The 27,839-nt window shown below is 38.7% G+C and overlaps 1 protein-coding gene across 2 annotated transcripts in view; it reads left to right on the forward strand.

Moving 5' to 3' along the window:
• Positions 1-778: 778 nt before the first annotated feature.
• Positions 779-27,839, forward strand: part of DSC1 (desmocollin 1) — a 36,966-nt gene continuing 9,905 nt past the window's right edge. For both annotated transcript variants that reach the window (XM_005901039.2, XM_070361532.1), the window contains exons 1-11: positions 779-926; positions 3,243-3,327; positions 5,193-5,392; positions 6,787-6,903; positions 8,628-8,783; positions 12,454-12,598; positions 14,347-14,513; positions 14,943-15,077; positions 19,033-19,218; positions 21,267-21,529; positions 21,938-22,080. In XM_005901039.2, coding sequence (XP_005901101.1) covers positions 864-926; positions 3,243-3,327; positions 5,193-5,392; positions 6,787-6,903; positions 8,628-8,783; positions 12,454-12,598; positions 14,347-14,513; positions 14,943-15,077; positions 19,033-19,218; positions 21,267-21,529; positions 21,938-22,080 — 1,660 coding nt within the window. In that variant the 5' untranslated portion in view covers positions 779-863. The remainder of the gene's footprint in view (positions 927-3,242; positions 3,328-5,192; positions 5,393-6,786; positions 6,904-8,627; positions 8,784-12,453; positions 12,599-14,346; positions 14,514-14,942; positions 15,078-19,032; positions 19,219-21,266; positions 21,530-21,937; positions 22,081-27,839) is intronic.

The following is a 27,839-nucleotide window of genomic DNA, read 5'->3' on the forward strand; positions in this document are numbered from 1 at the left end:
CCAGTTTAAATAAATAGAATTAAAAAAAATTGAAGACTGCAATAAGAAAATTATATCTCATTCACTTACTGTTATAACATCAATATACACTGTAGTAAATTCCTCTGACAGAGAATCAAACCAGTGTGCAGTCGATAATAAGGAGCAGACACAGTGCCATCTGCAAAGTTGCTGCTGTGGACTGCGGCGCTTGGTCTCTAGCAGAACGGCTTTGCTGTGTGTGACAGACTACACCTAAATGCTTAGATGGGGAGATAACGCCTGATGTATGTGATTCCACATGCCTGTGTATCCCTGATTTGCCAAGGGTGGTTGAGAAGGCATCGCTTCTTTGCATGGAATTCGTGCACAATCTATGTTTGTGCCCAGGGGCAAGACGGGTTAATAAGGCTAGGAAGGAGGGGAGGACGTGGGAGTGGGTAATAACTGGGGAGGACTTCAGAGCATTGACCTGGGGGGAAGGGCGGAGGGCCGAGGATGGAGGGTGTTCCCTGTTGCTTCTGCCGATGTGTCAAGTGGCAGGAGAAATTTTGAAAGCCGTGAGGAGGAGCCAGTGGCTGCGTTTGGGGGTGTTTTGTACCCCACCCTCCCCAGTTGTAGGAAAACCTCTTTCCATTCCGAGGTAACTGAATTGAAGGACGAAGACTGACCCGGGAATAGGAGGAAAGCAATTGTCCCATTGCTCCCTCTCCTGTCATTTCTCCCGTTTGCCTGCTGACTTTTCTCCAAAGTTCATCCGCGCCAAAGTGGCAACAGGTTACCCTGCCCAGGTGCCAGCTGTGGGGAATCTGCCGAAGCCGCCCTGTGTATTCCAAGCTGCCCTGTTATCCAGTCACCATCCCTGAGCATCAGGACCACTTCTGATGGCTGTGGCCTCTGCCGCCCCAGGGAGCATCTTCTGGAAGCAGCTCCTATTCTCTCTCCTGGTGAGTAACAAGCAAAGGATTAGGGAGTCTATGCATGTTACTCGGTGCTGCCTTCCTTCAGGTTGGGCTTGAAAGAGAGGAGGGCGGGAGTGGAAGGCAGAGAAGGGAGACTGGAAGAACAGGAGCAGAGCTGAGTAAAATTCAAGGAAGCACAGAGACTTGTGACCCAGGACGGCTGGTGTTTGGTTTGCTTTTCAAGTTTCCACCGCCAGGCTGTTCATTTTTCAAGGGAATCCCCTGTTCAATCTTGCTGGGGTGTTTTTCTAAGGAGCAATAGGATGAATTCACTCCTCAGGCATTTGGCCTGGAAAGTTCTGAGGTTTGCTTTTGCTACTAGTCACTAAAGAAGCTGTACTTGTTTCACCTGCTTAGTTCCCCTGAGCTTCGAGAAGAGGAAAAGGAGTCTGGATGAAGATGTGAAATATCCAGGATTCACTTCATTTTAGCCAGAAAGGACTGAGAGAAGGGCAGAGCTCTTAGTTCAAGGAAGGCGTTTAACTGGGGAAAAAATAATAATAAAGAAAAATGTGACATTCATTGATAAAATACAGGAACTTGACTTCCACTTATGTTTTTTGTAACTGTGTATTTAGGTACTAATTTTTTTCTTTGGCGGGGGTTAGGAAGAGGGGAGTTGTCCCATATCTACATCTGGCATTTCTGAGCACTGAATTTCTTTCTTGTTTTCATTTTCATAAAATATTTTAGCTTCAAATTATATTTTCAGTATTTAAAGATTTTATTGTATCAGGGTAAATATTTTCTCTGTATAAACAGTACACTAGGGGACTTCCCTGGTGGTCGAGTGGCTGAGGCTCGATGCTCCCAATGCAGGGCCCAGGTTCAGTTCCTATATCAGGGAACTAGATTCCCGCAGCTAAGAGTTCTCATGCCTCAGCTAAGATCCCGTGACTAAAACCCAGCACGGCCAAATAAATGAATCAAAAAAAAAAAAAATACACTAAGTGGGGTTAATGGTCATATGCTCATCCTATAATTGTCTGGGGGTATGTGTAGGGGGAGAACAGAGATCTTTAGTTAGTATTATTAGTTAGGTAAAATGAAGGGAAAGCTTTCTAAGATATTCACCCAGATTTCTTTTACTTTTGGTCTCTGCTTTGCCCAGTACCCTTTGGTTAGCCCACTGCCCATCCATTCCTTATGCCATGATGCCTAAAAATGAGTCTGACCCCAGCTTCCTCCAAATAACTAAGCTGCTTGTTTAGTTTGAAGACTGGGATATAGTATGTCTTAGAGATCTGCATTGGCTCTGTCTGTGAGGCAGAACCAATGAAGTGGGGACCCTAGGGCAGGAAGGAAAACTGATGGAGGTATGAGAGGATATGTAGATGTATCCTCTGAGAATAATGTGTGACTATATAGTATAGATGTGTAGGTCTATGAATCTATGTGTGTAGATACTCATATCTATTTCTAATTATAAAATGCTCTTCCACGTTATATACTTAGACCATTATTAATATAATTTTTTATATACAGAAAGTTCTTTAGGTATATTTTTGTACATTCCCTGACATTAGAAATGAAAATATTAAGAAGTTAAGTACGTAGTAAAAAGACCCATTTTTAAAAAAGAGGTTATTTAATTTAAAGCCAGAATACAAATACAACTTTTTAAATTCCAGTTTTTGGTGTTATCTAACAGAGTTATTGTAAAATTACAGACTATTTAAATAGGCCTACATGATATAGCCAATAGACTTGAGTTGAGTTAGAAAAGAAATGTACATCCATAGTATAGCTGATGGTTTTCTTTCCTTCTCTCAAATAATGGGTCCCCTAACTCTAGAAGGGCTTCCCTTGTGGCTCAACTGGCAAAGAATCTGCCTGCAATTCGGGAGATGTGGATTTGATCCCTGGGTTGGGAATATCCCCTGGAGAAGGGAAAGGCTACACTCCAGTATTCTGGCCTGGAGAAGTCCATGTGGTTGCAAAGAGTTGGATGCAACTGAGTGACTTTTCCTGAGAAATCAGAATGACATTTACAAATGACCCTAGAGATGATAAACTCTACATATAAAGTCAATAGTTTGTAACTCATTTTCTTGAAATGATGCAATACAATTCAGGTTCTAAGAACTCTGTTCATTTTAATTTTTTCATTGCTACTAAATGACTGTTGGGTTCCTAAAGCCATTTTCTTTGCTGTTTCCTTTTAAAATGAATATGAAAAATATTGAAAGATTAGAAGATTAATTTGTTATTGAAATTCACAATATTTTTATCAGTAAGACAAAACTGTAATGTGAAAGCTTCTGATCAAATGTAACTCCTGATTTTTTTCTTTCTTTTGAGGTTTTAATATTATTTTGCGATGCTTGTCAGAAAATTTCTCTTCAAGTTCCTTCTCATCTTCGGGCTGAAGCACTTGTAGGCAAAGGTGAGAAAGGATGTAAAGAATTTCATAGTTTTAACTGCTACACTTAGCTTTCGGCTGTTCAAGCCATACGGTAGTCATTTTGGCATTAAAATTTGACTTGAAAGATAAACAACTTGTTTTTTGGTTGTGGTTAGAAACAATTAAAGCACCAAGTTAGTTGTGTACTTTTCTTGCTAGGAAAATTAGCAAACATCAGAAGGCTAAATTATCTTAGTTTAGTACAAACAAAGCACCAAAATGAGAAATGTGTTTTAATTTCCTATGACTGATCTGCTGCCAAAATCGCCAAACCAGCATTCTTTCATTGATTAGATAGAAAACAGACATGACAAAATTGAAGTGCCCCCAAAGAAAATTTATGCTGGAGATTGATTACAAAGACCAGGTGCCCAGCAAGAATTTGTGTGATCTATTTTACAGAAAAGCTTCCGAAAGTCAAATAAAATGTTAAGTAGTTTTACTGTTGGAGAAGGCAATGGCACCCCACTCCAGTACTCTTGCCTGGAAAATCCCATGGATGGAGGAGCCTGGTGGGCTGCCGTCCATGGGGTTGCTAGGAGTCGGACACGACTGAGCGACTTCACTTTCACTTTTCACTTTCATGCATTGGGGAAAGAAATGGCAATCCACTCCAGTGTTCTTGCCTGGAAAATCCCAGGGTTGGGGGAGCCTAGTGGGCTGCAGTCTCTGGGGTCGCACAGAGTCGGACATGACTGAAGCGACTTAGCAGCAGCAGCAACAGTCTTACTATCACAGCCAGGCTTTCCTGGTGGCTCAGCGGTAAAGAATCTGCCTGCCAATGCAGGAGACGCAAGAGAATGTGGGTTCAGTCCCTGGATTGGGACGATCTCCTGGAGAAGGAATTGACAACCCACTCTAGTATTCTTGCCTGGGAAATCCCATGGACAGAGGAGCCTAGTGGGCTATAATCATGGGGTTATAAAGAGTCAGACACAATTGAGTACCTGAGGATGCATACACACACTGTCACAGCTATATCTGAGGCATGACTTGGTTGTTCTAAGTCCAGGAGTAACATCCCTTTCATCAATATTTTTCACTAGCCTTAAGTTTACAACTAGAAAAACACATCTCATATACAGAAGTGGTATTTTTTCCAAGACAGACAATGCTTTGCCCAGTGTTTGGAGGTTTTAAATTAATCCCCTTTTCTTTCAAAAGTACTGAAAGGATATACAGCCTACACTCTAAAGACACAAAGTAAATATGATAAATATTGGGTTAGCCACAGAGTTCATTGGGGTTTCTTCTGTAACAGCCTATGGAAAAATCTGAATGAACTTTTTAGCCAATCCAATATATTAAATATGAATCTGCAAAGGAAATATTTTGATACAACCACTAAGCATAATTAAGCATGGAGTTTATTAAGCTTCCAAAAGATTTTATAGAAGTAGTACTTGCAATATTACTGAGAAATATTATTCAAGTATAGGACAGTTTTCTAATTTTTTTGCAAGACAGTTTTATTAATAACCATCATAGATGATTACAAAGAAGTTCAAAATCTGACATTATGCAGTTAGTTTAACTACATGTAATAGAGAAGGATGCATTTGTGCATAATAATGAGTTAAAGTGGAAACAATAAATCCAGTGACATTAAAAATATTTTATATCTATTCATAAATTAATTGCTAATGAAATCAGTGGAGACAGCAACTCCATCAATTTAATTATTTAATTTTTATGGCCTATAAGTTTTAGAAGAGTAAGTACTCCACACCCCTAGCGTAACCTCCCTCTTTTTGCTTCTCCCACATTAACTAGAGGTTGTCATTCCTGTAAAACTTGTTCTATCCTTGTTTCACTTTACAAATAACTGTGATATTTCTTCCCTGCAGTGAATCTGAAGGAGTGTCTCCAGTCGGCCAGCCTAATCCTGTCAAGTGATCCTGACTTCAGGATTCTAGAAGATGGCTCCATTTACACAACACATGACCTTGTTTTGTCTTCTGGAAAGAGTTTTTCGATTTTGCTCTCAGACAGTCAGGGACAGGGGCAGAAGGAGATAGAAATCATACTGGAAGCAGGAGGAAAGAAGGTATATTAGACAAGACTTAAATGGCAACCCACTCCAGTGTTCTTGCCTGGAGAATCCCAGGGACCGGGGAGCCGGTGGGCTGCTGTCTATGGGGTCGCACAGAGTCGGACACGACTGAAGCAACTTGGCAGCAGCAGCAGCAAGCACAATAATCTGCTCACCAGAGCCCTTCATCTATTTCCATCCTTGTTAAAATTCTTGTTCTTGAATACTCACTTTTTTTCTATTCCATTTATAACAAACATATGTAAAAACTAGACTGCTTTAATGAGTCATAGAGTGATTTACAAGTGGTGTAAAAATGAACAGCTCTGTAGCCAGGGAACGAAGGCAGAATATCAAAGGTTTCAGGTGATGTTCTGAGGTGTGGCAACAAGAGTGACCTACCTGCAGAACAAGGCAGGGCAGGTCTAAGACTCACTGAAGATTGATCCTGGCTGGAGGCGTGACACTCCACCCTGAATGGCTTTCCCTCAAGTGACTGTGGGTTTGAGTCTCTAAAGAAAAGATGAGAAGGTCTCCAGTTTATTCCTATCTTAACAGAACATTTTACAAGGTCCTTCCCTTCAGAGAATGCTGTATGGCCAGTCCACAGGATTGGTTTGAATGTTCTGACTCTAAGCTAGTCTTCTTGCAGGGAGTGGTGGTGCTTAGGAAGTGAGAAGGGAGAAGGTTCCTGGAATTCATATAAATCTCACTTTAAACAAATTATGCACAACGAATTTGGTCTTACAAGATAATTTATTAATAAGTGATTTGATTTATAAGGAAAATTTTCAGCTCAATTCCTTTTGACTGTAAGAATCTTCATCAAATTTAGAATATGCTTACATATTACATATCCTTTACATTTGTTTAACATTTAGACTTAATGTTCTATAATAACATAACATTAACATAAGCCTTAATGTAACATAAGGCTTATACAATATTATTTTATATCCAAATTGTAAAGAGTCTCCATATGAAATAAAATATGCTGGAACACACACTGTGTGTCTTTATATAGGTATACAAATATATACATTTTCAAGTTAGCTAGTATTTTAGCAAATTCTGGTTGTACCACTCTTTGTGGAATAAAATCAAGTCTTTATTTTTTGGATTATTTCTTTTTAGTGGGTCAGTATTTCTTCAGATAGTATCTTTCATCAAAACCCTATAAAGTTCTGGTTGGTTAGGTGATAAGTGATTAAAACAGGAAATAGGTGAAACTGGTTTTGTGTGTGTATGTGTGTGTGTGTTACTAACAAAAAAAGAGAAATTGGGCATTATCCATAAAATTGTTATGTGCAACTGTTACCTATTTTCTTCATGTTACTGTTTATGTGAAAAATCACTGGATCTAGAATGATAAGCAATGCTGTATTTTTTTCACCTCTCATCCAATGCAGGTTCCTAAGAGACATATGAAAGACGCAGTCCTCAGGCGAAGCAAGAGGCGATGGGCGCCTATTCCGTGTTCGCTGATGGAGAACTCACTAGGTCCATTTCCACAGCATGTGCAGCAGGTATATGTCATTTTATTTGATGTTATATATGTTAGCTTTGTTTCTTTGTTTTTAGAACTTTCCATTTGAGTTGAATCAGGGTTTTAACCTGTTGGTACTAATAAGGACCACCTATTTATGAGAACTAGGGTCCTATAGAAGACAGTTTGAATTTTATCACTTCCCTCCAAAAGTCATATTTTAGCATTAGAAACAAGTTGTATATTTTGAGTTTCTGATTCTTTTAGGTCTGCATCCAGATTCTCTCAAATATCTTGCCAGAATTTAGCATTCACATACAGAGGACATGCCTACAGGTTTTGCATAATTCAATTCTCCCTTTCATTAGCACTTACCCTCACAAAAAAAGGCCAATATATCTGTTTTCCAAAAAGTAGTGTTACTGCCACTTAACTTAGGCCAATTTTCAGTTCAGTTCAGTTCAGTTCAGTTCAATTCAGTTGCTCAGTTTTGTCCAACTCTTTGCGACCCCATGGACTGCAGCACGCCGGGTTTCCCTATCCATCACCAACTCCCGGAGCTTGCTCAAACTCATGTCCATCGAGTCGGTGATGACATCCAACCATTTCATCCTCTGTTGTCCCCTTCTCCTCCTGCCTTTAATCTTTCCTGGCATCAGGGTCTTTCCCAATGAGTCAGTTCTTTGCATCCAGATGGTCAAAGTATTGGAGCTTCAGCTTCAGCATCAGTCCTTCCAATGAAGATTCAGGACTGATTTCCTTTAGAATTGACTGGTTTGATCTCCTTGCATTCCAAGGAATTCTCAAGAGTCTTATCCAACATCACAGTTCAAAGGCAACAATTCTTCAGCACTCAGTTTTCTTTATAGTCCAATTCCCATATCCGTACATGACTACTGGAAAAACCATAGCTTTGACTAGATGGCCAAGTAGTGTCTCTGCTTTTTAATATGCTGTCTAGGTTGGTCATAGCTTTTCTTCCAAGGAGCAAGTGTCTTTTAATTTCATGGCTGTAGTCACCATCTGCAGTGATTTGGAGCCCAAGAAAATCAAGTCTGCCACTAATTCCATTGTCTCCCCATCTATTTGCCGTGAAGTGATGGGACCGGATGCCATGATCTTCAGTTGAAATTGTACAATTCATGATGCATTAACTATGGGAGGAAAGTTGTGTTATTTCCAGTTTTTTAGTCACAAAATTTCCCTTCCAAATAATTCAAAACCACTGAAATCATGGCTGTATACAGGAATAAGAGTAAGTGAATAAGAATAGAAAAAGAATAAATCAGTGCCATGATTTTTCTATACTTATGCAGATAACTTCAAAGACTTTAGTATTCGATAATAAGTGACAGAGTTTGTGGCTTCACACAATGCAGGATATAACTGAAAATTTTAAAATATGGGAGACACTGGGAAAGAAAGAATAGATATGTGGGAAAGAGAGCAAGAAATAAAAAATAAGGGCTTCCCTGGTGGCTCAGTGGTAAAGAATCTGCCTGCCAGTGCAGGAGACCTGGGTTTGATCCCTGGGTTGGGAAGATCCCTGGAGAAGGAAAAGACAACTCACTCTGGTATTCTTGCCCGAGAAATTCCAAGGACAGGGAAGCCTGTCTGGCTACAGTCTATGGGGTCACAAAAGAGTCAGACACGACTTAGTGACTAAACAACAACAATACTAAATAAACTATCACAAAAGATTAGGTTGAAAGTATTTATCATGATATATTTGCCCTTTTCCTAAACTGTCAATTATTGTTACAGGTTCAGTCTGATGCTGCACAAAACTACACCATCTTTTACTCCATAAGCGGACCAGGGGTAGACAAAGAGCCCTTCAATCTGTTCTTCATAGAAAAAGATACAGGGGATATATTTTGTACAAGAAGCATAGACCGTGAGCAATATCAAGAGTTTCCGGTAAGATGATTGCATCATTAATTCAGATTTATGTTTTTTATTACTGGTTTAGTATTTTCATGGGGCTTCCCTGGTGGCTCAGAGGTTAAAGCGTCTGTCTGCAGTGTGGGAGACCTGGTTCAATCCCTGGGTCGGGAAGATCCCCTGGAGAAGGAAATGGCAACCCACTCCAGTATTCTTGCCTGGAGAATCCCATGGATGGAGGAGCCTGGTAGGCTGCAGTCCATGGGGTCACAAAGAGTCGGACACGACTGAGCAACTTCACTTTCTTTAGTATTTTGAAGCTATTTATATATATCAGAAGAATCAATGATTTGTCTTAATATTTTAAATATTGTCCATTGGTACAATAGATGAAAAAGGATGATTATTACAAGGGAATAAAAGGGAGGGGGAAGGGAAAATATAAATTTTAAAGGACAGGTTTTGATGTGTATAATCCTGGGACAAGAGCAGTGAATTTTAATGAATTTAAAGTTCTCTATAATAACTTAGCTCTGATCACATGATAATTTTTGAAAAATACTGGTGTTTGGGCCAGTTCCCAGAAATTCCAATTTAATTGTTTCAGGATGAAAGTAAAAGCGTTAGCTGCTCAGTCTTGTCCGACTCTTTACAACACCATGGACTGTAGCCCACCAGGCTCCTCTGTCTGTGGGATTTTTCAGGCAAGAATACTGGAGTGGGTTGCCATTCCCTCCCCCAGGGGACCTTCCCGACCCAGGGATAGAACTGAGTCTCCTGCAATGTAGGTTGATTCTTTACCATCTGAGTCACCAGTTGGAAATTTGTAGTCGATGGTATAAAATTTAAATAATAGTCTTCTAACTTGGCTGAAAATATGACTAATTATAAAATACAATATTCTATTTATACTTAATAGAGCAATATTTAAATATATTATTATTGCTTTCAATATAGAATTATGGGAACTAGCCTACAAAGTCATTAGTTTCATTGAGCTTTTTGAAACTGTTGCTGTAGTAACTATGAAAATATTTATAGTTTCTTTATTATCTGAGCACACGTGAATTATCCTAGGGGTCCAGGCTGTAGTTTAAAGTTAGCTGAATCTCCAGTTTAAATCATCTTTTTTGAGATGCTCAGCACATGAATAGTGAAAAATAAAACTAGAAATCACTACATCTGAAAAATCAGTGGAATGTCAAATAATGATATTTATTTTAAACATTGGGACGTATCATTTTAAACGTAAGAAGTAGATGATCATTTCCATTGAGGAGAAAAACTAGCAAAAAGTAATGTAAATTACAGCAGGATGGACTTAGGTTAGATGGGGAGATGTTTTACTGCCAATGTGATGAGGTACAGAAATTCGTCATAAGTGGTCCTGTAAGGCAGTTTTTACAGAGGGCAAACCCTTGGGGGTAGTTTGTTCTCCTAAAAAAGAAAGATGGATGGTATTATATGCAAAAAGCTGTTTATTGAAGAATTATTCAATGTAAGGCACTGTGCTTTAGTCACACAAGGTGCTTTAGTCACACAAATATTCTTACTCTCAGGCTTCAACTCTGAAAAAAATTGGAAACCAATAGGGACATAAAACAATTATAGAGCTTCCTCTAGCCAAGAGTCTCAAAATGACAGCAGTCGAAAGAGAGAAAAATTACATCAAATATGAAGGGAGAGGGAGGGTTTGATAAGAAGGCTGAAAGTGTGGTGGTGGAGGTGATGATGGTAATGGTGAAGTGGTGATAATACACTGCTGTATCCCTTAGTGTGGAATTTATTAAGATACAGGGATCAGACTGATGGAAACCAAAGTATAAGCTTTATTACTGAAAAAGCCCAGCTGGAGGTTGTTTGGGGAAAAGTGAAAAAGGGAACAGAGGGAACATGGACGGTTATTTCAAAAACTTCTCTTCTAGAGATTAGAAGTGGAAATGTCTTCCCCATCAGGTTAGCATGCGAAGATGAAATATGGCTTTTCAACACAGCAATGAGGATTTTCTGTTACTTTGGTAGATAATGGTGAGATCACAGAAGAGTCTTATTCAGGAATATCATGATTAAAATTGTGCTTTATGGAAATGCGTCTGACTCCTGAGAGCTACATAGTTTGGAGAAGGTCAGTTAGGAAAATTATAGGAAATTTGTTGGACATTGGTTGGAAAGTTGGTCGGCCAATACTTTGGCCACCTGATACAAAGAACTGACTCTTTGGAAAAGACCCTGGTGCTGGGAAAGATTGAAGGCAGGAGAAGAAGGGGACGACAGAGGATGAGATGATTGGATGGCATCACCAACTCAATGGACATGAGTTTGAGAAAGCTCCGGCAGTTGGTGATGGATAGGGAAGCCTGGCATACTGCAGTCCATGGGGTTGCAAAGAGTCGGCCATGACTGAGCAACTGAACTGAACTGGTTGGACATGTATGTACAATATAACAGGAAAGTTGATAGGATGCATTTGGGGTCAAATGAGGATGGTGGCTTTGGAAATAGAAAAGAGGAGATGAATAATAAAGAGACACAGAAATGCTGTAATCTCAAGAACTTAGTGCACAGAAATGCTTCACTCTCTAGAGTCTGGCAATTGACTAACATAAGGCTAAAGAGGAAGGGGTTAGATACCTGGGGTTTTAATCTTGGTTCATTGTAGAAAATGGTTACAGTAGGGGAATCAAGAAAGTTAGCTATGGTGAAGAACTGAATTCACACAGAGTTCACTCTGGGCAGCTTTAGTTGTTTCTGTCAGTGGAGAAAATCTGTTTAACTCAACAACCATTTACCAAAGACTGACTATGCATATACTACATAAGAAGAGTTCAAAAATAATCTGATGGTATTTAAAGAGAAAGGGCATTAAATTATTGCATTTGGGGTCAAGATATATCCTTTTGAGATAGAGTTTGGAATGCATATATGATTTTGCTAACACTTTTACTACACAAGAAATACATCTTAAGGATAGAAAAAATGAGAAAATACAGGTAAAGAGAGAAAAGAGCATAATTGAATCACCCAGAAATCATTGATATATATTGTTTATTTCTTAAGTCATTAAATCATGTCCAACTCTTTGCAACCCTATGGACTTAGCCCACCAGGCTCCTCTGTCCATGTGATTTCCCAGGCAAGAATCCTGGCATGGATTGCTATTTTCTTCTCCATATATGTGTATCAGTTCAGTTCAGTTGCTCAGTCGTGTCTGACTCTTTGTGACCCCATGGACTGCAGTATGCCCGGCTTTCCTGTCCATCACCACCCCCAGAGCTTGCTCAGACTCACGTCCATCGAGTTGGTAATACTGTCCAACCATCTCATCCTTTGTTGTCCATATATAAGTCTACAAATAACTAGAATCATATTTTGTACAAACTTTAGGGAAAAAAAAACAACTTGTCATTAGCATGACCTGAGGAAGTCTACATGCATTCTAACAAGGAGAACAGTGCACAGTTAATTCGGGACCAGAGAAGCCTCATTGAGCTAGAGTGTGGTCTTTGATGGGAAAACGATGAGAAAGGATTGAAGCTGGAGGGCAGGCAGAGACTGTGCAGCTGTGTTGTTTCTCTGTTGCATACATTCTTAGACCTTTGGCAATGATTTTTTTTTTAAGTATTATGACTTTCCCCAACTGCTAACTTCAATTTTGTGCCAAATTTGTTATTTAAGAATCAACTGATGGTGTTCATCTACCTTTCAGATCTATGCCTATGCGACCACTGCAGATGGTTATGCACCTGAGTATCCACTTCCCCTAGTATTCAAAGTTGAAGATGACAATGATAATGCCCCATATTTTGAAAACAAACTGACCGTCTTTACTGTGCCTGAGAATTGCCGAACTGGTAAGTTCATGTTTTAGGAAAATACGAGATATTTTGCTTCAGTTGAATTCTTTATTACTGTTTTAAGCAGGGTTAGGCAAAATATTTTTAAATGTTTGACTTTCAAGGTATTTTACATACGGACTTCCCTGGCAGTCCAGTGGCTAAAACTACATGCTCCCATTGCAGGAAGTCCAGGTTCCATCCCTGGTCAGGGAACTAGATCCCACATGCCACAACTAAAACCCAGTGTGGTTAAATGAATAAATATTTTTAAAAATAATCTACATAAAACTTTGTAGTCTTATAAGATCATAGGCTCTTCAAAGTCAAAGTCTTTGTATTAATTTTCTAGGCACATGTAGAAGGCTGCTAACTGATCCACAAAGTTTCTAACTTTGTTAGATTAATCCACAATGGCAGATAAATGCTTTTTATATTTTCTATTTTGATCATGTGCATAGGTGTCCATGATGTATTTATAAAGCAATAGATCTTTTGAATATTTACAAAGTCACAATACCTTTTCAAGGACTCAAAAATAGATTATGGTATGGAAATGCTGATCAGGCTTATAACATATGTATTCCTTTACTTTGCTTATTTTCCAAACAAATTGAAAAAAAATTTTTTAAACTAGTCTGATGCTCTTAGCAGCCAAGATTGTGACTTCATCAAACCAAAGGGTGTAACAAGTCTAATTTATTCTTAAAAATCACAAGATATGTTCTTAGTGTCTAAGCCTTCTCCATTCTGTTGTCACTCTGTGCCCATACTTTATGTTACTCTCCACAAGAAATGGTTTGCTAAGGTAGCATTACTAATACTCTGATTTCTGAGCCATAAAGCTTGTCCAGATGACACTCAGACTGTTGTGTAATGTTTGTCTCGTATGTATTAGCGATTCAGCACATTTATTAAAATATAAAAGCATGAAACCTTTGTTATCATATGCAAAGCTAGTCTTTTCCTTTAACATTATCAAGTTGAATATAAAGGAAACAAGATATATAGAGAAGGTCTCATCCAGAAATGGTCATGGACTAGATTAGGAGGAAGAATCTGAGCACCCTTGTTCCCAAGGGTGGGGCGGATAGTCTTACCTATGTAGAATACAAATCATATCAGTGGTAGCCACCTAATTGAAGTTTCCAAGTAAGGGGAGCTTAAAGCTGTGGGAGAGCATTTAGTCACTTCCCAGTTGGCTCAGTGATAAAAAAGATTTGCCTATCTGAGTAAGAGTTGCAGGGATGTGGATTCAATTCCTGGGTTAGGAAGATCCCCTGGAGGAAAAAATGGCAACCCATTCCAGTACTCTTGCCTGAGAAATGGACAGAGGAGCCTGGAGGGCTACAGCCCATGGGGTCACAGAGTCGGGCATGACTGAGCATGTATGCATGCTTCAGTTCAGTCACTCAATTATGTCCAACTCTTTGTGACCCCACGGACTGCAGCACACCAGGCCTCCCTGTCCATCACCAACTCACGGAGCTTACTCAAACTCATGTCCATCAAGTCAGTGATGCCATCTAACCATCTCATCCTCTGTCGATCCCCTTCTCCTCCCGCCTTCAATCTTTCCCAGCATCAGGGTGTTTTGTCATGAGTCAGTTCTTCTCATCAGGTGGCAGGCTTATTTATTGATAAATTAATCAACCTGGGGGTTTTAGGGGAGAATATGCCACAGCCATGCGTTGATTTTATTTTTGTTTGTAATTCAATTAGATCACTACTTTAAGTTGTTGACAACATTGGATTTCTCTAAACAGGAACTTCAGTGGGAAAAGTGACTGCAATAGACCTCGATGAGCCTGACACTCTACATACTCGTCTGAAGTACAAAATCTTGCAGCAAATTCCAAACAATCCAAGACATTTCACCGTACATCCAGACACAGGTGTCATCACCACAACCACACCTTTACTGGATAGAGAAGTAATGAATTGCTTAATTTCTCAATCACTAAACTATATTTAAACTGATCATGAATTCCCAGAGAAGTTACAATAAGGTTCTTGGTGGCCACCTCTCCAAGAATGTTTCCATATAGACTGTGTGTAAATCTTCTCAGGTCTATTCCTTTGTCCCTACAGAGATCTGGGAAGATACAAGGTCTCAGAGATCATTGACTTGGTTTGACGTGTGGATATTAAAATAGCTTTACTTTTTAAAATACTATATCAGAAACACCAGCTTTTCATTGTACTGACTGAAATATCTTTTCTTTATTTGCATTTATGGTGGCTTCTTTTTTTTTAATCAAAAAAGAACGTTTGTGAAAGAATCAAAGCCTGAGAAATGGCTATGAGACTCACAAGTTATGAGAAATATGTGTTCATCAGTGTATCTTTTTATTTCTTCCAGAAATGTGATACGTATAAGTTAATAATGGAAGTTCGAGACATGGGGGGCCAACCTTTTGGTTTATTTAACACAGGAACAATTACTATTTCTCTTGAGGATGAAAATGATAATGCACCATATTTTACAGAAACTTCTGTGAGTATATACATGTATTCATTTATCTAGGTTCATTTACATCTTCAAAGAACAAATCTAGAATCTGGTAGCACCATGAGATTATACATTTTGGTTTTAATAGCTACCATTTACAAATAACATCCACAGAAAAACATGATTTCTGTAGAAATAGTCAGTGCTAGGATGCAAGGAAAATCAGGATGCAAGGAAAATAACTACTCTCTTACAGTTAGTTAGTACAGTTTAGTTGCTCAGTTGTGTCCAATCTTTGCAACCCCATGGACTGCAGCACACCAGGCTTCCCTGTCCATCACCAACTCCTGGAGCTTGCTCAAACTCATGTCCATCAATTTGGTGATGCCATCCAACCATCTCATCCTCTGTCTTCCCTTTCTTCTCCTGTCTTCAATTTTTCCCAGAATCGGGGTTTTTTTCTAATGAATCAGTTATTTGCATCAGGTTCTTAGCCCTGAATTCATTCATATAGTTGGTGTTTCTTGGATACCAAGCTTTGGAATCAAATTCTTTGGATTTAAATTCCTTTTATAGGGTGAAGGAAAAGAGGGCATTTGTCTGTGTTCTTTACACGTCATCTTCATAAGAGAGCAAGGGACTACCTTGTATCTTCTGCTCTGCTGCGAGCTCGATAGTATAGGTTGCCCACTGCCATCTGTACACAGGCTCTGTAGATATGGGTTATATATGAGGACACTTTCACTTAGGAAGTACACAATGCAAGAAATACATTTTGGATGATACTTCTAGAAAATGATTCTTCCTTGAACTTTTCATGAGTAATCTCCACATTTTCATTAATCTATACCAGAATACAAGTCAAAGAAGAGAAAACCTGTAGTGAGAAGCACATTCATGTAATTTTTTACATTAATCCTTGTAATTTATAAGGATATGTTTAATCTTATATTTCATAGGAGGAAATGAAAGTTCAGTTAGGTAACTTGCCCATGCGCTCATACCAAGAGACCATATAAGAGGAATATGTGGGATTCAAATCTATATCTATTATTAAAAAAAAAAAGAATCTAGAGCTATTAGGCTATCATCTTTCTATGAATTTATTTTACATCTCTAGAATGTTCTGATTTACTGCTTTTTTAATGTCCTTTTCTGTAACCATATTTCTTGAGGGAGCTAGGGGAGAGAAATTATGATTTCATTTCTCAAAGAGGGCAAATTTTTTTCCTTAAAGTGTTTGTCTGTGAATTAAAAGTTTAAAAAATACAATTTATAATTATCTTTAAATAACTGAAGTTTTAATATCTTGATAGAAAGCATTTATGTATTTTAAAAAGAGGAGTATTAGACTGTAAATATTGTAAGATCAGATCAGATCAGATCAGTTGCTCAGTCGTGTCCGACTCTTTGTGACCCCATGAATCACAGCACGCCAGGCCTCTCTGTCCATCACCAACTCCCGGAGTACACTCAGACTCACGTCCATCGAGTCAGTGATGCCATCCAGCCATCTCATCCTCTGTCATCCCCTTCTCCTCCTGCCCCCAATCCCTCCCAGCATCACAGTCTTTTCCAATGAGTCAACTCTTCGCATGAGGTGGCCAAAGTACTGGAGTTTCAGCTTTAGCATCATTCCTTCCAAAGAAATCCCAGGGCTGATCTCCTTCAGAATGGACTGGTTGGATCTCCTTGCAGTCCAAGAGACTCTCAAGAGTCTCCTCCAACACCAATGCAGTTCAAAAGCATCAATTCTTTGGCGCTCAGCCTTCTTCACAGTCCAACTCTCACATCCATACATGACCACAGGAAAAACCATAGCCTTGACTAGATGAACCTTTGTTGGCAAAGTAATGTCTCTGCTTTTGAATATGCTATCTAGGTTGGTCATAACTTTCTTTCCAAGGAGTAAGCGTCTTTTAATTTCATGGCTGCAGTCACCATCTGCAGTGATTTTGGAGCCCCCAAAAATAAAGTCTGACACTGTTTCCACTGTTTCCCCATCTATTCCCCATGAAGTGATGGGACCGGATGCCATGATCTTCATTTTCTGAATGTTGAGCTTTAAGCCAACTTTTTCACTCTCCACTTTCACTTTCATCAAGAGGCTTTTGAGTTCTTCTTCACTTTCTGCCATAAGGGTGGTGTCATCTGCATATCTGAGGTTATTGATATTTCTCCCGGCAATCTTGATTCCAGCTTGTTTCTTCCAGTCCAGCGTTTCTCATGATGTACTCTGCATAGAAGTTAAATAAACAGGGTGACAATATACAGCCTTGACGAACTCCTTTTCCTATTTGGAACCAGTTTGTTGCTCCATGTCCAGTTCTAACTGTTGCTTCCTGACCTGCATACAAATTTCTCAAGAGGCAGATCAGGTGGTCTGGAATTCCCATCTCTTTCAGAATTTTCCACAGTTGACTGTGATCCACACAGTCAAAGGCTTTGGCATAGTCAATAAAGCAGAAACAGATGCTTTTCTGGAACTCTCTTGCTTTTTCCATGATCCAGCGGATGTTGGCAATTTGATCTCTGGTTTCTCTGCCTTTTCTAAAACCAGCTTGAACATCAGGAAGTTCACGGTTCACATATTGCTGAAGCCTGGCTTGGAGAATTTTGAGCATTACTTTACTAGTGTGTGAGCTGAGTGCAATTGTGTGGTAGTTTGAGCATTTTTTGGCATTGTCTTTCTTTGGGATTGGAATGAAAACTGACCTTTTCGAGTCCTGTGGCCACTGCTGAGTTTTCCAAATTTGTTGGCATATTGAGTGCAGCACTTTCACAGCATCATCTTTCAGGATTTGGAATAGCTCAACTGGAATTCCATCAGCTCCACTAGCTTTGTTCATAGTGATGCTTTCTAAGGCCCACTTGACTTCACATTCCGGGATGTCTGGCTCTAGGTCAGTGATCACACCATCGTGATTATCTGGGTCGTGAAGATCTTTTTTTGTACAGTTCTTCTGTGTATTCTTGCCATCTCTTCTTAATATCTTCTGCTTCTGTTAGGTCCATACCATTCCTGTCCTTTATGAAGCCCATCTTTGCATGAAATGTTCCTTTGGTATCTCTGATTTTCTTGAAGAGATCTCTAGTCTTTCCCATTCTGTTGTTTTCCTCTATTTCTTTGCATTGATCGCTGAAGAAGGCTTTCTTATCTCTTCTTGCTATTCTTTGGAACTCTGCATTCAGATGTTTATATCTTTGCTTTTCTCCTTTGCTTTTCACTTCTCTTCTTTTCACAGCTATTTGTAAGGCCTCCCCAGACAGCCATTTTGCTTTTAAGGTTCAGACTAAAGCTAGATCTGAGGGCTTGAATTAGAAAAATCACCTCAGTCAGTCAATTCAGTCACTCAGTCGTGTCCGACTCTTTGAGACCACATGGCCTGCAGCACACCAGGCTTCCCTGTCCATCATCAGCTCCCGGAGGTTGCTCAAACTCATGTCCATCGAGTCGGTGGTGACATCCAACCATGTCATCCTCTGTTGTCCCCTTCTCCTCCTGCCTTTAATCTTTCCCAGAATCAGGGTCTTTTCAAATGAGTCAGCTCTTCGCATCAGGTGGCCAAAGTATTGGAGGTTCAGCTTCAGCATCAGTCCTTCCAATGAATATTCAGGACTGATTTCCTTTAGGATGGACTGGTTCGATCTCCTTGCAGTCCAAGGGACTCTTAAGAGTCTTCTCCAACACCACAGGTCAAAAGCATCAATTCTTTGGTGCTCAGTTTCTTTATAGTCCAACTCTCACATCCATACATGACCACTGGAAAACCATAGCTTTGACTAGACATGCCTTCGTTGGTCAGGAAGTTGAAAAGGTAAGGCATGAAGAATGGACAAGATTTGAAACAGCATTATGCGTTAAATGTGTACATCCTTCCCACTGCATGTTTGCACATTTCCATATCACTTTGCTTTCTTTTTCTTTAAATATAACTTTGAGTAGAAAATTACGTCATTAAAACTCTGAATTTATAATAACAATGGGCAATTGTTTCAGTATACTGTAGAAGTAGAAGAAAACAGAATTGATGTTGAAATTTTACGAATGGCGGTGCATGACCATGATTTGCCAAACACGCCGCACTCGAGGGCTGTGTACCAGATCCTACAGGGAAATGAAAATGGAACCTTCAAAATTAGTACAGACCCAAATACAAATGAAGCGGTCTTGTGTGTTGTCAAGGTAAAAAATATTTATATATATATATATATGTATATAGTAATTCTTATATGTATATAACTAGAGTTGTTGCAATGCAATGCTGAAATGATTTATATTGTTTCATACATGAGCTTTATTATTATTTTATCCTCCTTTTCTCTTAGACGAAAGAGGTGGTTGGTACAAAACTGACTGTTCTATATATGAGGAAAACCAAGACAGAGAAATATTAAACTGATAGATATTAACCTTAGAAGGGGTCTTAGACACCCACTTATCTAATTCCTTATGAAGTATAAGACAGAGAGAAATGGAAAAATCAATATTGAAATTAACCTCTTGACTTTTCGATTCTCTTCACACTCACATTATAGTTTTACCACTCTACAATATATTTTGTAAGACAGACTATTTACTAAACATTTAGCATCTATTCCCATTAATTCTCCTATATTTGAGGTAACAAGTGTGTTGGGATTTTAAAAATTTAACTGCATTTGCTGGCTCAGAGAATATTCACTTTAACTCAACTTGGTTTCTTTCTGAGACCTTCTACCTGCAATGTTCACTAACTTCTTACAACTTTCCATATTAATTTCTTAGAGACAGTGTATTTTCTTAGAAGGGATATGCATAAATTTTGCCTTCCTCGTGAAATTTTTAGAATATGTCCTTTAATTATAATATTACCTATTCTATCTTTTTTTCTCTATTTCTTTCTTTTTAAAATTTTTGGACCTTTTTTCTGGGTTTGGTTCTCTCTTTTTTTGTATTTTGGTAGATTTAGTCTCTAATTGTTAATTGTTTGTAGATTCTTTCTAGTTATTCACTTCAGGAACAAACAAACCCAAATATAATGTACTTTGAAAAGGTGCTGCTGATAATACAATTATGTCTTTTGATTTAGACGCTCACAGTAACCGCTCCATTATAGCCAAGTCTCATGTCCTAGTGGTCTTATTACGGAGCCCAACTTGGGTCCACTCACTCCTGCATGGTAAAGACAATCTACTGACACTCAATTGTGATAAAGTGCAGCTTTCTTGTAAAGGTTCCAATACAAGGAGAGTGGCTGACTTGTGCTTGAAAACCCCAGACTCCCCTATCGTGCGTGTGTGTTAGTTCCTCAGTCATGTCCGACTCTTTGTGACCCCATGGACTGTAGCCCACCATGCTTCTCTGTTCATGGATTTCTCCAGGCAAGAATACTGGAGTAGGTTGCCATCCCCTTCTCCAGGGGATCTTCCCAACCCAGGGATCAAACCCAGGTCCGCATTGCAGGCAGAATTTTTACTCTCTGAGGCACCAGGGAAGCCCCTAAGGGTTTCAACAAGCCATTTACAAAGGCAAGGTGAGGAAGGAACATTCCAGGTATGTGGTCGGCTTGTGCACAGTGCTCTGATTGGCTGATGGTGAGGTAACAGGAGTTAACAGTATCAGTCTTTAGGTCGGGGGGGCTGTGTTCTCATGGTCATCAAGGAGTTAACATCTTCCATTTGGTGGGCTGGGGGCGGGGTTTCACACCTTTAAAAGAACTCAGCAAGTGTGTGCCAGGTGTCATGCCATTATCTAGGTACTTCAGAAAGAGCTGAAGCAGAGGATATGGGGGACAAGGGCCTGCCCTAGGAAGGCCCCATAGGGTCCTGCTTGGTTACAGTCTATCTAATTATTTTATATACTTAGCTTAGAGGGACTTTTGCTGGTTTAGTTATCACTGTTACCCCATTTGATAAATAATAAAATAATGAGAAACCGCCCATTGAAATTCATTCGAATATTCTGTATTTTTATTCCTATTCAAACTTGTAAAAAAAAAATAATGGAGGAAGGAACTTCCCAAAGGAAAGCAAGAAGAAAAATTGGTTGAATCTTAAAAATAAACAATTTTGCACTTGGTAGTGTTTGTTGCTTATAGGAAGCTGATTATTCATTGTTAATACATGAGCTGCAACTTCCGGTAACATTTTATACATAATGATTCTCCCTTTGGTGCTAAAACTTAGAATCATACTTTTGTCTTCTGTATATAGTGTTAAATATTGACTCATTCAAGTGTGTTTATTGAACAGCCACTGAACTATGAAGTCAATCGCCAAGTTGTCTTGCAAATTGGTGTACTTAACGAAGCACAATTCGCTAAGGCAGTAAACTCAAAAACTACTACGACTATGTGTACTACAATTGTCACTGTTAAAGTTAAAGACCATGATGAGGGCCCTGAGTGCCAGCCACCAGTAAAAGTCATTCAGAGTGAAGACTGCCTCCCCGCAGGCACAGAGCTCCTTGGATACAAAGCAGTGGACCCGGAAAGGGGCACTGGCGAGGGCTTAAGGTAAGATATTTTCAGAATTTTCTTCTTTTTAATTGTGAGGTTCATCCTCACGCTCAGTCGCTCAGTAGTGTCCGACTCTTTATGACCCCATGGACTGTGTAGAGTCTGACTCTTTGTGACCCCATGGACAGTAGCCCACTAGGCTCCTTTGTCCATGGAATTTCTCAGACAAGAATACTGGATAAGGGTGCCATTTCCTCCTCCAGGGGATCTTCCCACCCAGGGATGGAACTCACATCTCCTGCACTGGCAGGCAGATTCTTTACCACTGAGTCACCTGGGAAGCCCCAGTTGTGATTGATGATTGATTTCAGATTTGGGAACATTCTATGTGTTTTTCAGAATGACAGATTTTGGCTTATGTCCACTCTTTGGTTTGAACGTTTACATTTGATTTCTGAAAACTAGGTATAAGAAGATACAAGATGAAGATAACTGGTTTGAAATTAATGAATACACTGGTGACTTGAAAACTGTAAAAGTGCTAGATAGAGAATCAACATTTGTAAAAAACAACCAATACAATGTTTCTGTGATTGCGTTCGATGCAGGTGAGTGCAAGTTTCTAGAAATAAAATATAAATATAGGACATATTTTTAAGGAAATCTTGGAGTTAAATTTGTTTGTTTCCACATCAAAATTTAATACAAACAATAATTGTTTAATTGCAAACAATGGTTGCATCATGATTGCTTAATTTCTTGGCAACCACCCAGTTGAGGTCTCAGTGTATCACTAATTCAAAACTTGGAGGTTTCAGTTTCAAGGTTCATATTATTTGATGTCTGCCATGGACCTAGTGGCATCATCAAGGATCTCTATTGTTTTCAGGATTTTTAGGTTTAGATTATTCTAATTTTATTAGATTATTATCTAATTTTATTCTAATTTTTTTAGATTATTCTGAACTTGCTGGAGGGATTCAACTCCCTAAAACAGATGGGTTCAGATAGGTTTGTTCTGAGTCTTTCTTACTAGGGAATAAAACATTTATCCTATTTCCTAAATAAATGTCCAAACAATGGTTTTTGGAGTCTTTTTTACTGAGATTCGCAGTCATTCTCCAAGTTTAATTCTAGAACCTATCTTGTGAAGAAATGTCCTAAAATAGTGATCTCAAAACCCTTTTGAACATACCCTCCAAGCAGTAAATCATTTTTTAATATGAACCTTTGCAGTGTAAGCTCTGTCAGTTGGTTTCTCTTTTTGCAATGCAAGTGCTTGACTTAAGCTTTGATTGCCATCTCAAATAAACACATTCTTTTTTTTTTTTTTTTTTTCAAATAAACACATTCTGAACCACTGAGCTAGATCCAGAACCATGTCAACCCCCTATCCCATCTCCCCAGGCTCCTTTGTTTTGGAGATCTTGGTTGATTTCAATAACTCACTATTTGAGCTGCTTGTTTTTCTCTTCCTGTGCTTTAAATTCTTGCTCTTGTGTCTTAAATTCATCAATAAAGAGTGAGCCTGTGAAACTCAAGGCCCTAGCCTCCACCTCAACTAATATGCTAACATCATAACATACTATGTATACATTATAAAAATAGACCTTAAGAGAAGATTATAAAAAACATAAATAAAAGTTACAATATGGCATTTCATCTCATCAATTATATACTCACTCATTTGGGGTAAATTTCCATAAATGATAAAGATGAGTGAACTTGGGTTTTTATGATAGAGCCTATGTTTTTGACTATCTGTTTAATCCAAGATGGTTGTCATGGTCTATACCTGGGTTGGAAAAGAATTTCCAGACATGAGGTAGAATGAGAGATGAATAAAGTTTATTAGAGTGGGAGAGGCTGTTGGAACAGCAGGCCGGCTCAAGGGAGAACCAACTCTTTTCTTGGGCTAGTAGCTGATTTTTATGGCCTCAAGACAGAGGAAATTCTACTGAAAATGGTGGCATTACGTGATTGGTTAGGATGCTATAGGGTGGGTATTTTACCTAATATGGGGTCAAGGAACTGGCTGGTTTAGATCTAGAGGCCCATGGCAACAGTTGCTATGGGGCTTGGTCAGTTTCAGAGACTTTTGTCCTGTGACGTTGGTGCAGGGTTCCACTCACCTGTGGCCTTGGTATAGAGCTCTACAATGATATGGTTAGCGTATTTTTATACATTGAATGTTCAAAACAAACAAGCTGGTACAACAATGCTGTGGTCTTTTTCTTTTTTTTTGGGCTTTTTCTACAGAATCATTGAATTTCTTTAGCAGGAATGGGCAAGTGAATAAACATGTCAAATCCCATGGAAATAAACAAAAGCTGAAATGGTCCAAAGTCATGAAATGACTTGTTCATTTTATGAAAAATTACTTTTCATTTTACCTTTTAATAGTTTGATAATAAGATAAAGACAAATATTTTCTCACATATTATACTTCTACTCTTTTCTATAGCTTTACAATAAAAGCCACGTCTACTTAAAAAAAAAAAAAAGATTCTCTGTTGAGAGACAAAGGTTAATCTTTATTGATGCTGCTGCTTATGATGTATGTGGCAAGCCAGTCCATTCACATTTGTCCCATTTAGGTTTTTTCCTTACTTTCTCTCTCAGCCTTGGTGTATTCTTGTTGCCTGGGAATGGGGACGGTCTGTCGCACGTCATAATCAGTGAGAAAACCAAGCAGTCTGAAAACAAAGTATGCCCACGAGTGGAAAATATTTCAATTTCAAAGTCTGAAAGAAAACCACAGTTTGAATATTGTTGCCTAATCATGTGCATATCATATTCCTTTAATCTTTTTAAAAAAAATTTATTCACTTATTATTTATTGTCAGCTGTGTTGGGTCTTCATTGCTACATGGGCTCTTTTGTAGTTGCATTGAGTAGGGGCTACTCTCTAATGGCCATGTGAGGGCTTCTCATGGCGGGGGCTTCTCTTGTTGCAGAGCATGGGCTTTAGAGTTTACAGGCTTCAGTAGCTGTGGTTCTGGGGGCTCTAGAGCGCTGGTTCAATAGTTGTGGTGTGCAGGGTTAACTGCATGTGGAATATTCCCCAACCAGGGATCGAACCTGCGTCCCCTGCACTGACGGGCAGATTCTTAACCACTGGACCACTAGAGAAGTCCTTCCTCTCCTCTTGGCAGCTCTCACAGAATCTTTTACTATAAATCTTTCAGTATAAGTAGGAAAAGAAAATACCCTACTAAATAGTGGGGGAAACATGAACTGAGAAATACAGTTAAAACTGCTACTACTTTATAATCATGGTGATTTGCTGGTTATAAAAAAGCAAAGGTGAAATCTGATTGGATCAGGAACACAATTATGACGTGAAACAAGGATTTATATTTACTCACTTATTACACCAGTGTTGATTGTCTTTTAAATCCTAAGTTCTAAGCCATGAAAACTAGGATTCATAAGACAAAATCAAATTTTTCACATAATATCAATTGAAGGATGATTATATTCTTATAAAAGATTCTCTGGTATAAAAACTTTCCCCATCAAAGAATGCGTGAATATCATAAGTGGAAAGCAGTTAAAGTGTTACCAAACTGAAAGGGTAAAGGGAGGTGATTTCACAGAAATGCAAAAGCTTGTTGATAAAAAAGGAAATACTCTTTGGGGAGAAGGAAAATATGGAAAACAGAGATATAAGAAGCTAACTTTGTCTTTTGGTGATAAAAGAATGTCTGTAAGTATAGTGATCACAGTACAAAGAAATGAAGTGTCATATCTATGTCTGAAGCTCATGGATAACCTGGCCGTGCTCAAGAAGGAAAGATAGGGTGTAAGAAATGTTAATGGAAGATTATATGGTGAAGGATTTTGTTTATTTAAACTTTAATCCATTTTAATATATGCTTCCAAGGGTCAAATATATAAGTAATTACTTATATTTCTACATGAACATTTCGTTTTGATGCTCATATATAGTTCATGATGGTCATCTAGGTGTCCAATTAATTTCCTTGTATTTTTTGTGTGAGTTCTTTTTTGTCAACCAGGTTGCTTCCCTGCTTTCGCTCTAAAAGCACTGTTTTGTACCCTCTCCACCTACAATAAGGCTGCCCCTTCTGTTTGAAATTCAGGTCCCTCTGCTTCTTCAAATGGATGGCAGTGATGACTGTTGTGATAACTCTCACTAATCTTTGTTTAGTTCCTCTCTGAATACCTTTTTAACCCTCCTTCCCTGGGAATAATACTGTAATTATCACAGTATAAATATATATACTTATATATAATTAAGTATAAGACATACAGATGATGTGTCTTCTCTATAAAATGGAGCTCTCATTGTTTCTCATGTACAGTCTTTCCCTCTAGCTAGGCTGACTATGAACTCATGTTCATATAAAGACCTTTATCTTTGCTAAATATCTTTTTACAAAGCATCTAGCAGAGATCTTGGCATGTTTGCTTCGTGTAGGTACTGGTATTTGCCATTCCTCTGCTGTTCTGTGAGTCTCCAGGTTCCAGGTTGTGAATTTTACTGCTTAGTCCTTTGCAAATTCAGGTGCATAACAGGCACTTGGAACTTAGTTTTAATGTAGAAACTTGAGTTCAAAAGTTTACAAATGCTTTGATATACTTGAGTGTAAAAAGAATTTTCTTAAAATGAATATTTCAGGGTTGTCATGTGGAAGAGGTAAACTTTTTGCATGTATAGTCCAAAAAAAGAAAAAATGAGAAATGATTAGGAAATGTATTACAGCTTGGTAAGAAAGAATCTGAAAACTTTCCAATCGTTAAAGAGTTCTGTATATGGAGTGGGCTAATTTATAACCCAGTGAACTTTCTGTTCCTGGAAACATTTAAATAACAATGGGGAACTCTTGCTTTTCAGAGTTCTTATTGTTGTAAATTTAGATTTTAGTTAACCTAAAATGTACTTTCTAGGAGATCATGACATTCCTTACTCACTGATTCTTGGCATTTGCTTACGTGTTTAACTTAAAATAAGGTTTGTTCTTATTTAGTTCCTTAGTTGTGTCTGACTCTTTTGCGACCTCACAGACTGTTGCCCGCCAGACTCCTCTGTCCATGGGATTTCCCAAGAAAGAACTGAAATGGGTTGCCATTTCCTTCTCCAGGGGATCTTCCTGACCCAGGGATTGAACTAGTGTCTCCTGCACTGTAGGCAGATTCTTTACTACTGAGCCACCTGGAAAGCCCAAAATAAGGTTTAGAAGCAGGCAAATATACATACTTAATTACCTTTTCATAGTCTTCAACTATTATCAGGAATTACTTTTTTTGGCTCTGTTTCCCAGAAGGAAAAAATTTGCAATCAGGCTTTTGTAGTTTTAGAAGACATCTAGGACTTAGTTTTGGAGAAGGCAATGGCACCCCACTCCAGTACTCTTGCCTGGAAAATCCCATGGGTGAAGGAGCCTGGTGGGCTGCAGTCCATGGGGTCACGAAGAGTCAGACACGACTGAGCAACTTCACTTTCCCTTTTCACTTTCATGCATTGGAGAAGGAAATGGCAACCCACTCAAGTGTTCTTGCCTGGAGAATCCCAGGGACGGGGGAGCCTGGTGGGCTGCCGTCTATGGGGTCACACAGAGTCGTACACGACTGAAGTGACTTAGCAGCAGCAGCAGCAGGACTTAGTTTTCAGCTGTGGCTTTGCCTACTATCCGTTTTAACAGTTTCGAGTTTTCCTTTTTTAACAACATGCTTAAAACAGAGATTGTGATGGAAAATAATCATTTATGTGATAAATGTTTGTTGAATATGGAATTAAATGAGTCTTTATTTGCTTCTGGATGGCTGCCCTATTTCTTTATTTCACTTTTTAAAGTGTGATTTCTATTGTACCTTAAAGAGAAATAGCTTTCTTCTTATATTTTAATAGTTAAAATCCTAACACCCATGTTGATTCACACTAGTACCTGTAACTATTTTTTACATTAAAAAAGCTTATTTTTCCCACTTCTCACTTCTTTTTCAGGTGTTGAAGTTGTCATTTGTACTCAAATTTATTTACAAATTTATGGCAATCTCAAAATGTTTATATGCTATTGTGAAAGTGAAATCTTTCGGTCCTGTCCGACTTTTTGTGACCCCATGAACTGTGGCCTACCAGGCTCTTCTGTCCATGGGATTTTCCAGGCAAGGGTACTGGAGTGGTTGCCATTTCCTTCTCCAGGGGCTCTTCCCAATTCAGGGATCAAACCCAAGTCCCCCGCATTGCAGGCAGACGCTTTACTGTCTGAATCACCAGGGAGATATCTATGCTATTGTAGATTTTTTTTTAAACAAAAAAGTTGTTATTTCTCTTTAATTTCTAGATGTTATTAAATTTGTTTAGATTGAATAGTTTTTAAATAGGTATATACTGCTGTTA

This window comes from Bos mutus, chromosome 24 (assembly GCF_027580195.1).
Source record: "Bos mutus isolate GX-2022 chromosome 24, NWIPB_WYAK_1.1, whole genome shotgun sequence".
Classification (NCBI taxonomy): domain Eukaryota; kingdom Metazoa; phylum Chordata; class Mammalia; order Artiodactyla; family Bovidae; genus Bos; species Bos mutus.